Below are 12,638 nucleotides of genomic sequence, written 5' to 3'. Positions count from 1 at the left end.
CCTTGGCCTGGAGAGGGAACCTGACTCCTTGCAGTGTGGTACTGGGACCCCTGAGCTGAGGTGTGGGAACTTGGTTGGTAGTTTGTCATGTTCCCGAGCCTCATTTCCTCATCTCAGAGTAGGGCTTTTAATAACACTTGAGGTCATTGGTCAGGGGAAAACATGGTGACTACAGGACTCCGTCGTCAGGGACAGAGGCACCATGCTCTCCCTCCTACACGTGTGTGCTGAGGGCCCTTGTTTTCTGTGTTCTGGTTTCAGGTCATTGAGGCCACCATCGAGAAGCACAAACAGAACAGCCAGACCTTCAAGGCCTTCAGCAGCTCCTTGGGCCAGGATGAGGACCCTTCCCTCACTCCAGATCCCCCTGTGAGCACCAGAGCCCCTGGAGTTTGTGGGAGGGTGTCAGTGCCAAGCTGATTGAGAAGAGAAGGTTCGATAGTGAGACACCCAGTTGGAGGAATGCACAAGAGGCAGACATTGGAATGAAACAGCAGACACCAACTTTATTGCGCTGATTGCACTTCTGTTGCTTGAAATGCAGTTCTACTGGGAAGCGCAGTTCTATTGAGGGGAACGTGGTTTTGCATGCACTTCTTCTGCTCCCCTTGTTGTGATCCCCTTCTGCTCTCCAGGGATCCACATGGCTCCATACATAGCAGAATACAATAGTGGCATTCAGCCACACATGTGTGATACAATAAGCTGAGTTATGTTTACATATTTTAGGCACAGGCACCCTACTACAATAATGTCACATTCTAAATCCAGGGTCCTATTCCTAGCTGCGGGCCTGGATCACAGCCAGACCTGGGACCATCCAGGCCTGAGACCCACAGAGGGATCTCCTGCCTGCTCACCTGGAGGGGCTGTGGCTGCAGGGAGTAGGTGTCCATTGCAGGCAGCCCAGGCCTGTTGCACAAGGGCTGGTGTCTGGGAGAAAAGTTGCCCCCTGCATTCCAAGCTCTCCTTATGCTCAGGACCAGGGGGCTTATGGGCAGGTGATGCACACTCACTGCCCACTCTCTACTGAGTGCCTGCATAGGGACCACTGTGATTCGAGGCTGGGTGCTCAGCACACAGGCAGATGGGAAGGAAGGATAGGCCTGGGTGAAGCTGCCACATGAGACATGGCGTCATTTCATGTGAAGCTTGGCACTGTGATCTCACCAGCGGGGCAGCTTGCTTTTCCCCATATGGAGACACCTGGGGTCTGGTGCAGTGGAGGAGTCAGGGCAGCAGCCTTCCCACTGGAGCCTTTCGAGGCCTCGGCTACTTCCCTTGTCTAGGCGCCAGAGTGAGGCTCTTTCTCTTCATGCTTCCCATCAGGGGTGTCCCTGAAGCTGCAGGATGCCCATCCTGGCCTGGCCCAGCAACCCAAGTCCCAGATCCCAAACCTGGCTGGCCTTCCCTGTAGCCTAACTGGGTCTTTGACGCACAGGCCACCTCATTGTTCACTTACTATTTGCATCAAATTTACTTGATTTTTTTTTTCCTTTCTGGACTATTTTGGAATAAAAGTACATTGTTCCTGGGTAGGGAAAGTACTGTCCCCTGCCTTGAACGGAGGTGACCTGGAAACAAAACACCCAATTAGTGTGCCATTAAAGTCGGTACAGCACACTGAAGCCTGCTTGTAGAGGGCAGGCACAGAGCTTTCCACAAGGACATCTGAGGAAGGAACTAGAACCAGGGATGCCTCACTGCAGATGGTGTGATAGTCTTTCTCCACTCTGTGGTCAGACAGAGGGCCGGGGTGTTACCAGTATTGCACTGGACTTTAGCATGTGGCCATGAGATCTCCACTCATGCCAGCTATCTCTGTCCCTTTCAGATGGTGAGTGCCAGCTCTGAGGAGCCTGCAGTGGCAGCCGATGGTGGAGGGGGTACTTCAGGGGTGAGTGACCACTATGCAGGGGTGGGAGGTAGAAGGTTGGGTCAGACTAAGGTGGTCTGGAAGGTAAGGTCAGATAAGGGTGACGTGTGTGACCCAGGTCCCCACAATGATGACCTTAAGGCCTGTTAGTAGAAGGTTGGGAAGAGCCCACTGGGACACAAATGTCCATAACCTCAGGTGGGTGGAGGTCACAGCTGAGTTTTTCTGGAGACCTGAGCTCTTCACTTCATGTGAAATGTGCTGGATAGAATGTGAATTAAGGTGTGGTCCAGCCTTAGGAGGCTCAGTCATCCAGGGAGGTCAACCCTGTCAACTAGGAGTTCAGGTAGGTGGGCAGGGGTGCTGCCAGAAGAGCCTGCAGGGATGATATTAGGGAAGGCTTCTTGGAGGCAGCATCTGACCAGTTCATTGGGCCCAGGAGAATGGAAGGAGGAGTCTCACTGCTGGCATGGGTGGGTGAGTCCAGGAGAGTGGTTGTACCCCAAACCCCTACCCTGAGCCTGCTCTCTTCTCAGCCTGGGGCCGTGTAGGTGGGGAAGGTGCTGCTGGGCTCCTTTTTGGAATAGCTAGAAACATCATGAAAAGCAGCTTGTACACTCAAGTGTCAGGCATGTAACTGCCCTGAACAAATGACAGATGAGGCCTCCATAGTTCATTTGCATGGGCATGAGGTACTCACCAATATACTCCTCTGTCTCTTGCCAGCACAGGCATCTCTGAAAACATTTTTGACAATCCCCTGCATGGAGTGCTGCCTCCTATCCCAGACAGCTTGGCTAGGGAGCCAGGCTGGATTTCATGCAGGGTCCTCCACCATACAGCCCTCGGCCTAGGACAGGCCCTGGGGGGACATTGAGGGCCAAGTGACCCCATTCTTTGTCTGTCAGGTGCACTCTCCCTGGGTCAAGTCCATAGGTGGCTATAGATGGGCCTGAGTCCTGGATGCAAGGAAGTGGAACCTGAGGGCTGCAATGTCAGAAAGGCTAAGCTGGGGAGGACCTGACGCTAAGGCAGGGAGAGAGGAGCAGGAGGTGGGGCTGGTAGAGTGGGTGGGGACCCCCTCAGAGCACATTCTAGCTGGAAGGGACCTGAAGGCCACATTTTAAATGTTTTGACCTGTGGAGTGAGGGCCTCCACAAATCTTCTACCTCAACTGCACCTTCCCCTAGGCAGGGACATGAGAGAGAAGACATTTAGACACCTGCTGGTCACACCAGTGCCCCTCTGATGGATGAGAGGTTAGGTGTCTGCCTGGGCCAGGCTGTAGTCAGCAGACCTGCTGGGCAGCGATGGCCATGTTTGTCCAAGTGGACACACAGGCCGCCCCACCTTCTCCTGAACTGGGGCTTAGCCTTCCAAAGGCTTTGTGGCATCCCTGACTTGCTGGATGCTTGGGATCACAACTCAAGTTTCAGGTCTTCTTGTCCCTGTCCCTTTACTCACCCAAAGTCAGGCTGGGCCCCACGACGAATAAACAGCAACAGATGCGCTGACCAGGCCCTGGCACATGTGGCCTGGCTGGGTTTTCTCATTGGTGTCTCCTGTGAGCAGAGATTTTGGTGGACCTGGGGCAACTCAGTGTATGTCCAGTTCTGGCCTTGCACGGCAAGACTTAGTCGTGCTAGTGGACATTCATGAAAGACACCCAAAAGTGGGTTTTAATTCTGACACCAAAAAGAGTGATCTATGCTACAATATGCCAGATGTAAGATTTTTCTTAGCATATTTGAAGAGGAAAAGCAAATCTGTGGGGTGCTGGTCTGATTACCTGGTGTCCTCAGATGCACAGTTCCTGTAAGCCCCTCTCTCCTAAAAGAAGCTAAGCGACACCCAGGAAGTTCTGCAAGGCGGGCTTGCACAATCCATAGACTTCCCATTCTGCTAGCCGCATCACTCTTAACAGAAGCACAGAAATATCAGATTGCAACCACCCTTCCTCTCTGGGCTCAGACCCACCATGGCGACAAGGAGACCCCTCCTTGGTTCTGAGCAAACTCCCACTCCAACACCCTATACAACCTGGGTGTGCACAAAGCTGGTGCTGCCCTCCACCCACACCCATCCACTGGAGCTCCTTTACAGAATTGCCTGCAGAGGCAGAGAGCTGGGCCTGAGAACACACCCGTAGAATCCGAGGATAACTGTGTGACTCTATCTTCAGTGCTGGCTGTACCCAATTCTTACTGAACATTCCTCCTATTTCCCTGCTATGTAACCAAATTTGCTGAAGAGAAATTACTAAGTGAAACAGCCCCTGGGCCCAGCAGTGACTTCCTTCCAGGTCTGCCCTGGCATTTTTCAGGATGCTTTAAGAGGACTCACTAGGCCGTGACCATGGAAGCCAGAGCTGCACCTCCCTGGGAAGATGTGGCCCAGGCCTTTCTGTGTCTTGACATCCAAACGGGAAAACTGAGGGTCTCCCTTTGGTTGTCCTGTCAGATATCCTCATCCAAAAAGAAACAGTGGTTAACCAGGAAAACCTGTGCCTTAGACACGTGGGCTCCCTGCCCCTTAGCCACCTTGTCATCTGCCATCTGCCAATCCCACTGGACCTTGGTGTCAGGAACTGCCTTCAGGGATTGCCTCAAGGGTCTGCAACAGTGGCCATGGTGCTCAGCACCAAGGAAGCTGGCATCGGGTCAGGATTCCAGTCTGAGCACGTGGCTTAGCTCAGCTACTGCCATTTTCCATGGGAAGACTTGTCCGGCAAAGGAAACCGGGTGGGATGTTCTGCCAAACTCCACCTCCAAGCTGCTCTGCTTTGGGAACTGCCCTCTATCCCTCTGGCCGGGATGGGTTCCCCACTGGCTGTCAGAGGCCGCACTCTTGGACACACACCCTGGCTCCACCATCCCATGTGGGTTAGCCCTGTCCCCCATATCTCAGGGACACCTTTTTGGCCTCTACAGCCTCCCTGTGTTCTCAGGAGCTGTGCAACACTGCCAACGGGGGCCTGAGAGCTTCGGTTCTGCCCTTAGGCCAAGGTGCATATCTGGGTTCACAGGCAAGACAGCTGGTCTAGCCACCCTATTGTTGACCACTCCCACCTCCTGCGTCCTCAGAGTCTTCACCTGGATAACAGGAACAGCAAGGGTACCCTGTGGTGGAGGGTGGGGGCTGCCTAGCCATGGCAGATCCCCTGGATGGACTGTCTCTCCTCAACCTCCCCTCCCTGGGCCATCCGCCCCTCCCCTCCCCTCTCTGTGACCCTCTCTGTGACACCTATTTTCCCCCTGGCAGGGCCCTACAGTCCTGAGCTCCATGGAATAAACTGAGAGGGGCCCCAGGGCTGTCTTACCTCCAATGTCCACGGGGAAGGGGGTCATGAGACAAAGAAGAAGCTGGGGCCTTGGGCAAAGCAATCATCCCCATCACCCACAGAGGAACAAGCCTCTGGGCTTCTCATGCCAGGCTGGTGCAGGCCTCACAGTGGTGGGGCCCACCAGCAGAGGTGGGGCAGACAGTTAGTGGAAACCACACAACTGGGAAGTATAGACTGGAATTTGTGCCAAGATGTTGGTATTAGTCAGCTTGGGCTGCTGTAACAAAATACCACAGACAAGGGGACTTAGACCATAGATATTTATTCTCTCAGTTGGAAGTCCACTCTTCAGTCCCAGAAGCATGCTCTCACAGACATGAGGGTGAACTGAGTGCATGCCCCTGAGTGTCTGGTGTGGAGCAAATGCCAAGCTCCAGGACCCAATGAACAGAGCGTGAGAGTGAGGGCCTCGCAGCCAGGTGCTCGATGCAGACACTCCAGTCCCTGATTTTAGGCCTCAGTGCCGATCAGCCGCTGTCTCCCACAACATGGACTCTGGCTGCTATCTTCTCAGATGCACTAGGTTAAGTCACTGGCCTCAGCACAGGGCCAATCATCACAGACATGGAGTTCTGGATCCACTTAGAATCTCCTTCCATGTGACAGCAGGATGGCATCTGAGAAAGAGGGCTGGGCAGTCTGTGGCCAACAGGGATCCTGCTTCATTTCCTTGACCACGTCCAGCGTTTTAGTCCTACGTGTGCATTGCCTGTGTATTACACAGCCACCCCTCCACACATGCCTGTCGCCATTTGCCTCCTGTAGCTTGAGCCCAGGAGAGGGTCCTCTAAGACGAAGCGTGACAAGGAAAAACAGGGTTGCAGGAGCTGCGGTGAGACCTTCAACTCCATCACCAAGAGGAAGCACCACTGCAAGCTGTGTGGGGCGGTGAGTCCGGGCAGGAGGAGGCTGGCCCTGAGCAATCCATGTTCTTGGTACCTCCTCCCAGTTTTCTTTCTGTACATGCACACCCCCAGAGCTTGGGCCCTCCAGTCTCGGGGTCTCTGCTCTCCAGCAAGGTTTCCAGCCTCCATGGCCTGCAGAGAAACCCTTTGCCTTCACCTGCAGTGTTCTGTCTCTCCGGGCCCTGTGGCCTTTCCAGCCTCTTCCAATACAGTCTTCTGTCCCTGGGAGGTAGAGTCACAGGTCCCCTCTGTCTGGCAGGTCATCTGTGGGAAATGCTCCGAGTTCAAGGCTGAGAATGGCAGGCAGAGCCGAGTCTGCCGTGATTGTTTCCCGACTCAGCTGGCGGTCCCTGTAAGCTCCAGCCCTGAGGCCCCCTCGGAGCCCAAGCAGAGCATAGAGGTGGGTATCCTCTGAGCCTCCTAGACACGAGCTCTCCACCCGGGCACCCTCTTCAGACAGTGCTCCTAAAGTTGTCGGCTTCCCTGAAATCAGGACTGATCAGCTCCACAGCGGCCTGTGGACCCCATGGAGTCAATCAGGCCAATGGAATGCCTAATATCGGCTGTGTGTGTGTTGGGCTTCTTAGGGTCTGGTCACAACTGAGAGCTTGGGAGCCATTTGCACCCAGGAATCGGACAGTCAGCTCAGGCTGTGACAAATACTACAGGCAGAAATTTATTATCTCACAGTCCTGGAGTCCAAGATCAAGGTGTGGGCAGTGTTGATTTCTCCTGAGACCTTCTCCCTGGCTTGCAGATGGTCGTCTTCTCCCTGTGTCCACTCATGGTCATCCCTCTGTGCATGTGTGTGTCCTGATTTAATAAGGACATGAGTCATACTGGATTAAGGTCCACCTAGTGACCTCATTTTGACTTAATTACCTCCTTAGAGGTCCTATTTCCAAACACAGTCATATGGGGTTAGGGCTGCAACGCATGGATTTGGGGACACATGATTCAGCCCATAGCAGATGGGAACAAGTATCAACTTCACTCATGGTCACTCTGATTGGAGATCTGGAGGGGAGATGTTGCCCGTGCCTCACAGGAGTTGTCAGGGGTGGGGAATATGGGGAGCAGCCCCCTTCTTCTTCACCTCCTTGCCTCCTGAGGATGGCCACTGCTTTCCTGGCATCCTTCAAGGGCACAGTTCCTATTTTATGGGGTGACAAGAAAGTTAGAAAAGAGAAAATGTAGCTTTCCAAAAAAGTGCATTTTTCCATTCTCTCCACATAACACAGCCTATGATTCTAAAGCCAGACACACCCAGGGGTCTCTTAGAAAGCTGCTTATAATGTCAGCTTCCCTCCCCAAATGTTGCAGGGTGGTGGCCCGAGCATTGCCTCAGTGTCTATTTTAAAGGTCAAATTCATAAGTATGTTAGAACCGAGTATAGAACCATTTCAACAGAGAAGCCCCTGTCACGGCCCTGCACTTTCAATACTGAGTGTCTGGAAGACCCAGGTCTGAGCAGGGACCAGCTCTGCCAGGTATGTCTGAGGTGCTTCCAAATGGCTCAGGGATCGTGTCCATCCTGATTGCTCTAAACACATCAGAGAGAGGCAAGGATGTGTGGGGTATGTGTGTCATGCATGGTGTGTGTGTGCATGTGTGTGTGTGTGTATGTGTGTGTGTGTGTGGTATATTGAGTGTGCGTGAACAACTGAATCACAGCCCTTCCCCAGTAAGCCGTACTCTGGCTCCTGTTGTTCTATTTTTTCTGTTTTATATCTGTCCTGACCCCACTGGTGGCCTCATTCCCTAGGGGATCCAGCCCAATCCAAGTGGCAGTGACACTGGGGAGAGGTCAGCTGGCCCCGGCCCTTGACCAGTTTGTCTCCCCCTCCCCTTTCATCCCCTGGAGGTGGTCCCGGCCCACCCCATGAGAGTGACATCTGCAAGGAGATTACACCTGACCCAACTACTGTGTCCCCAGAAGCCAGCCTCTGTGGACCCCCTGCCCAACCTGCTCTGTGGCCCTCTGTGGGTATCAGACAGTGGCTCAAACTGGAGTGAGGTGTGGGCCACCATCCCCACATCAGACAACCTGGAACTGGTGCTGCACCGGCAGGCAAGCAACCAGATACGTCCCCTGTCCACCGGGTCATGCTGGGGGTCTGCCTGTTCCTGCAGGCCACAGCCTCAGGCCCACATGCCCAGAGAGCCTGGGCCTAGCCACCCAGGACCAATCCCTTGCAGGTGGCTCACATTACCCTGGGGCTTCAGTTTGCCAGCCACCCAGAATCATTCCTCTGTTGCCCACATGCAGGCAATGGTATTTAGTGATGCCAGGACTCCAAAGGGTGGAGTGCTGACTCTTTTCTCCTTTGCTTCAGGATAGCAGGCTGCCAAGCACCATCCCCCTTTCCGGCTGCACAGTGAGTGTGCCAGACCTGGCAGAGAGGCTGGACGCTGGGCACGTGTGGCAGCTGCAGCAGGCCCAGCAGTCCTTGTACCCGAGTGCCCCATCGGCTGAGCTGCAGCAGCAGTGGCTGGAGGTCCTGAACATGGCTGCCTGCAGGGACCTGACCCAGGCCAGCCCAGGAACCCCAAAGTCCCAGGCTCCAGCAGCCCCGTGAGCTAAATCTTGGCCGCCACGGCAGGGCCTGTGCTCTCACCTGGGAAGTGGCCATGGAGGCCACATGTAAATGTGAAGAGTGCCCTGACTACTGAGGGGCCATCATCCCTCAGGACACTTGGCCCTGGAGGGTCCCTCTGCTTCAGAGATGAAGAAACTGGGGCGCAGAAAGGGGTGGCCACCTGTCCAGGGTCACCTAACACATCTGAGGCCTCTGCGCTCAGGCTCAGCAGTGTGGCTTGGCATGGGATACAGGGCAACTGCCAAGTAAACCCTGTCTGTGTGGCTGTGTGGGGGCTCTGGAAAGCAGAAGGAGTTTCGTGGATGGTGCTTAGGGACACCCCATGGACGTCTGAAGTCTTGCCATCCCTCCAGCCACTGTCCTTTTGTCTACACTGTCTACACTGCATGAGCTGAGCCACGACCAGCCACCCAACTCCACCTCCACCTCTGCCAACTCCTGGCTGCCAGACACCCCACTACCCCCATGTTGCCTTGCAGCCCACCATACTGTGCAAAGCTACTCACAGGAGAGGGTGAGTGGTGAGCCTGGACCAACCAAGTGGGACTTGAGATTCCTGAATAACCTCACTGAGAAACTCCATGGGAGGCCCACACCAGGGTCACATGAGGGCCTGAGAGTTGTGCCTGTCTCCTCTGCTGGGTGGCCGGCAATGCCTCTCTGTGTAAATAAACATTGGTAGCCAACAGGTGGGCACAGTCTTGTGGTGGGGCTCCCATAGGTGGGTCGACTGGTAGTTGAGTCGGGGATGAGGGTGACAGATGGGCACAGTGACTCTGGCCTGTGGAGTGTTAAGTCCAAGCACCTGTGAAGGTCCCAGGATGAAAGGGCATCTGATGGCTGGGCCTCAGACCAGATGCGACACCTGGAGAACTGCTCTGCATCTCTGGTCGGTCATGCTAGTGAGATAGACAGGGCCATGTATCCTATAGAAACAGCATAAGGTTCACAAAGAAGTTAGGAAGGTCATGGGGTGAGGGTGAGAGGGCTGTGGTGCCATTTGCATCAGAGCCCAGAGGCCTCAGGAGAGAGAGGAGGAATTTAGGGATTGATGACCAAAGGGTGTCCAGTCCCTAGAGACCTCCCCATTTCTCTAACATCTACATGGCACCCTAGGGGGATGCCTGTCACTGCCTAACCATGGTCAGAGTTTCAGAACACTTACCTGAGGAATTGAGAGGGCCAGCATAGAAGCTAGAAATGGGCTTCTGGTCATTAGTGAGTTGGGAGGAGGGCACAGGTGAGGTAGGGGCCCAGGTAAGATAGGCAGGACACAGATGAGGTGGGCAGAGCTTAAATGAGCTTATGCTTGAGGCAGTGCTACCTACCTAGCTATGTTTGGATGCTGTTGCAGCTCTCTACCTGCTGTACATCTGAGCCTCAGTCCTGAGTCCGTGAGTATTTGTCACCCTGCAGTGGGTATTCTGGCCCCAGTTGACATCAAGGACTTGCTCAGCAGGAGCGGGGAGGCCAGCCCCTTCCAGCCTGCATGGGTCCCTGGCCAAGATTCTGCAAATACAGGAAACACAACAAAGCCCCACACAGATTGGGGCAGGGACAGTGGGTGACTGAGGCCCACACTATGCCAATCTCACTATAACCCCAGGATGTTCTCACTTAACAGCTAAGGATACTGAGTCACAGAGAGGAGGCCATGAGAGTCCCACAGCTCCAGACTGGGAAGCCAAAATTAACCCACTGGGCATGGCAGCACTTGGCTTGGGTTTGGGAGGTAACATGGGCACCACTACCGGAGGTCCTCATGGCAGGTCTCCCAGCAAGCTCTCGGCACCAGAGCAGCCTGCTCATTTCCCCCACCCCCACCACCACGCCATGCATGCAATGATCTCAGGGGAATGTTTTCCTCCAGGACATGGGAGGGCAGATGGGTGAGGCCTCCTACCCCCATAGTTCTGGATCCACCAGAATGTTTTATTCCCTCAAAGTCCATAGAGTCTGTCCCACCTGGGGCCAGCCTTAAGGGGAGAGAGGGTTGGTCAAGAGGCATTCCCATGGGAAACATCTTCAGGGGCTGTGACTATAGCAGGATGAGGAAAGATGCCTTTCTACCAATTTTGGACAGTGCTGGGCCCTGAGCTGCCATGGATCTTGTGGGGAGACATTAAGAAGGAACTGTGTAGCCTCAAGAAATAGTGCCTGGGTTTGGGAGGAATAGAAGCAGGGAAGGGGAAAGAGGTACAACAAGGGCCAGAGGTCCCTGGGAGTTCCCTCTCCCCAGGACTCCCCAAGGCAGGTGTCCCAAGAACAGTGCCCAGGCCAGAGCAGGACCATCAAAGTCTGGAAGGATCAGTGGGAGGAGCACTGCAGGCTAGGGGAGGGCAGGGCCTCGAGTGGGGTCTCCACAGGGCCTCTCCTTTGGCATTGCTCTAGGGAGCAGGAGCCACAGGGGAAGAAGGGACTGTGAGTACTGGGATAGGCGTGGGGCTGCAATGGGGATGGTCGAAGCTGAGTTGGAAACAGGGCCCCACGTCCACAGTGGGTGTTGACACAGACACTTGCAGTGGGCAACCAGAGGCTGGCACCAGTTGTTCCCACTCAGGGACCTGTGTGGCTGGAGCCACACAGTTTTCCAAGAGATGAAAGAAATGCAGATGTTCTTATGAAATATCCTGATGAATATTAGCAACTATTTCAGAATGTGAAATCTTGGGGTGAGCTGCCAGTACGCAGCTAGGAAGTAGAAACAGCCAAGATCTGAACTCATTTTGGCCACAGGCTGTCATCCTCACTTTTTCCAGACGTGGAAGCTGAGGCCCAGAGAGGTAGCAAAGGGCTTCAGCCACAAAAACCTCTGTGCTGCACCCCTTGTGAGCTGGCCTTCCTAGTCTGTCTCCAGGGACCCCTGGCTGAAGGTATCTGCCCAAAACAGGGCTGTGAGGATCAGGCTGCCTATCAGGGGGCTCTACACACTGCCCACCCCATCAGGGCTCACTTGTGCTGCACTCACAGGAGTCTGGGACCTGAGGCAGGGGTCTTCTGTGCTCCAAGGGGCTGCTGCCTGCCCAGCCTGCAGGCCAGAGTATCCTGGTAGCAGTCCCAGGGGCTGTGTTTAGAGCATGGTGCACACCTGAGCGGAAGAGTTTCCATAGGAGCTAGAGAAAAAAGAAAGGAGAAAATGGGTCAATGAGTGAATGGGGGCTTCTTGGTAGAGGTTGGTGATTGGAGCCCAGGCCCCTACTGTAGGTTCCAGGGGGCTGCTGACTGCTCTGCCAGGGGAAAACATATTCTTACTAGGCTATCCATGTTCTCCGCAATCCCGAGAAGAGAAAGGAGCCAGTGTCCACACAGACTTGCCGTGGCCAGATGCCTGGCCCAGCCACACAGTGAAAAGAATTACAACCCAGAGAGTATCTTAGCAGTACTGAAACTGAGGCCCAGAGAGGAATATACACTTGCCCAAGATCATACAATGAGTTAGGGACCCAGCAGGAGTCACTTATCCACTCTTCATTCATTTGTTCATGCAGCATCCACTGTTAGCACACTGCTTGTGTCAGGTACTGGTTGGCAGGCCACTTGGATTTCTGGGACTGAGAGGTCAAGTGACATCCCATAGCCTCTGGCCCTGCCACACTTCTAGCCTCATTTTCTCCTACACTCCTTTCCCCACCCAGGTCACCAGGCTCAGGCTACTAGGCCTTCAGAACACACCAGCTCCTTTCCGCCTCAGGGCCTATGCACATGCTGTCCCTTCACTCTTCCTGCAGGTCTTTGCAAGACTACTCAGTGCCACCTCCACAGGGAGCCCTCATCCCTGTCTCTCTCCTTTGAGTTTGGATATTTACCTTCTTTTTAAACGTTTCCCCATCCAGAACAGAAGCTCCGAGGGCAGGATGCATCACCTACAACAGTGCCCAGCACATAGAAGGTACTCAGTTAATATCTGCCAACAG

General features: G+C 54.3%; 1 protein-coding gene across 8 annotated transcripts in view; it reads left to right on the top strand.

Annotated features, from left to right (window-relative positions):
* Positions 1–9,410, top strand: part of FGD3 (FYVE, RhoGEF and PH domain containing 3) — a 38,464-nt gene extending 29,054 nt beyond the window's left edge. For 5 of the 8 annotated variants that reach the window (XM_023522587.1, XM_023522585.1, XM_023522583.1 and 2 more), the window contains 5 exons: positions 262–369; positions 1,835–1,897; positions 5,985–6,107; positions 6,384–6,524; positions 8,461–9,410. In XM_023522587.1, the coding sequence (XP_023378355.1) occupies positions 262–369; positions 1,835–1,897; positions 5,985–6,107; positions 6,384–6,524; positions 8,461–8,703 (678 nt within the window). In that variant the 3' untranslated portion in view covers positions 8,704–9,410. Of the gene's footprint in view, positions 1–256; positions 370–1,709; positions 1,713–1,834; positions 1,898–5,984; positions 6,108–6,383; positions 6,525–8,060; positions 8,228–8,460 lie in introns of all 8 variants that reach the window. The other 3 variants (XM_023522590.1, XM_023522588.1, XM_023522589.1) reach the window with 3 other exon arrangements.
* Positions 9,411–12,638: the final 3,228 nt, after the last annotated feature.

Source organism: Pteropus vampyrus, unplaced genomic scaffold (genome assembly GCF_000151845.1).
Source record: "Pteropus vampyrus isolate Shadow unplaced genomic scaffold, Pvam_2.0 Scaffold349, whole genome shotgun sequence".
NCBI lineage: Eukaryota > Metazoa > Chordata > Mammalia > Chiroptera > Pteropodidae > Pteropus > Pteropus vampyrus.
Note: the sequence above shows the minus strand (reverse complement) of the source record. Positions and strands in the feature narration are given on the sequence as shown.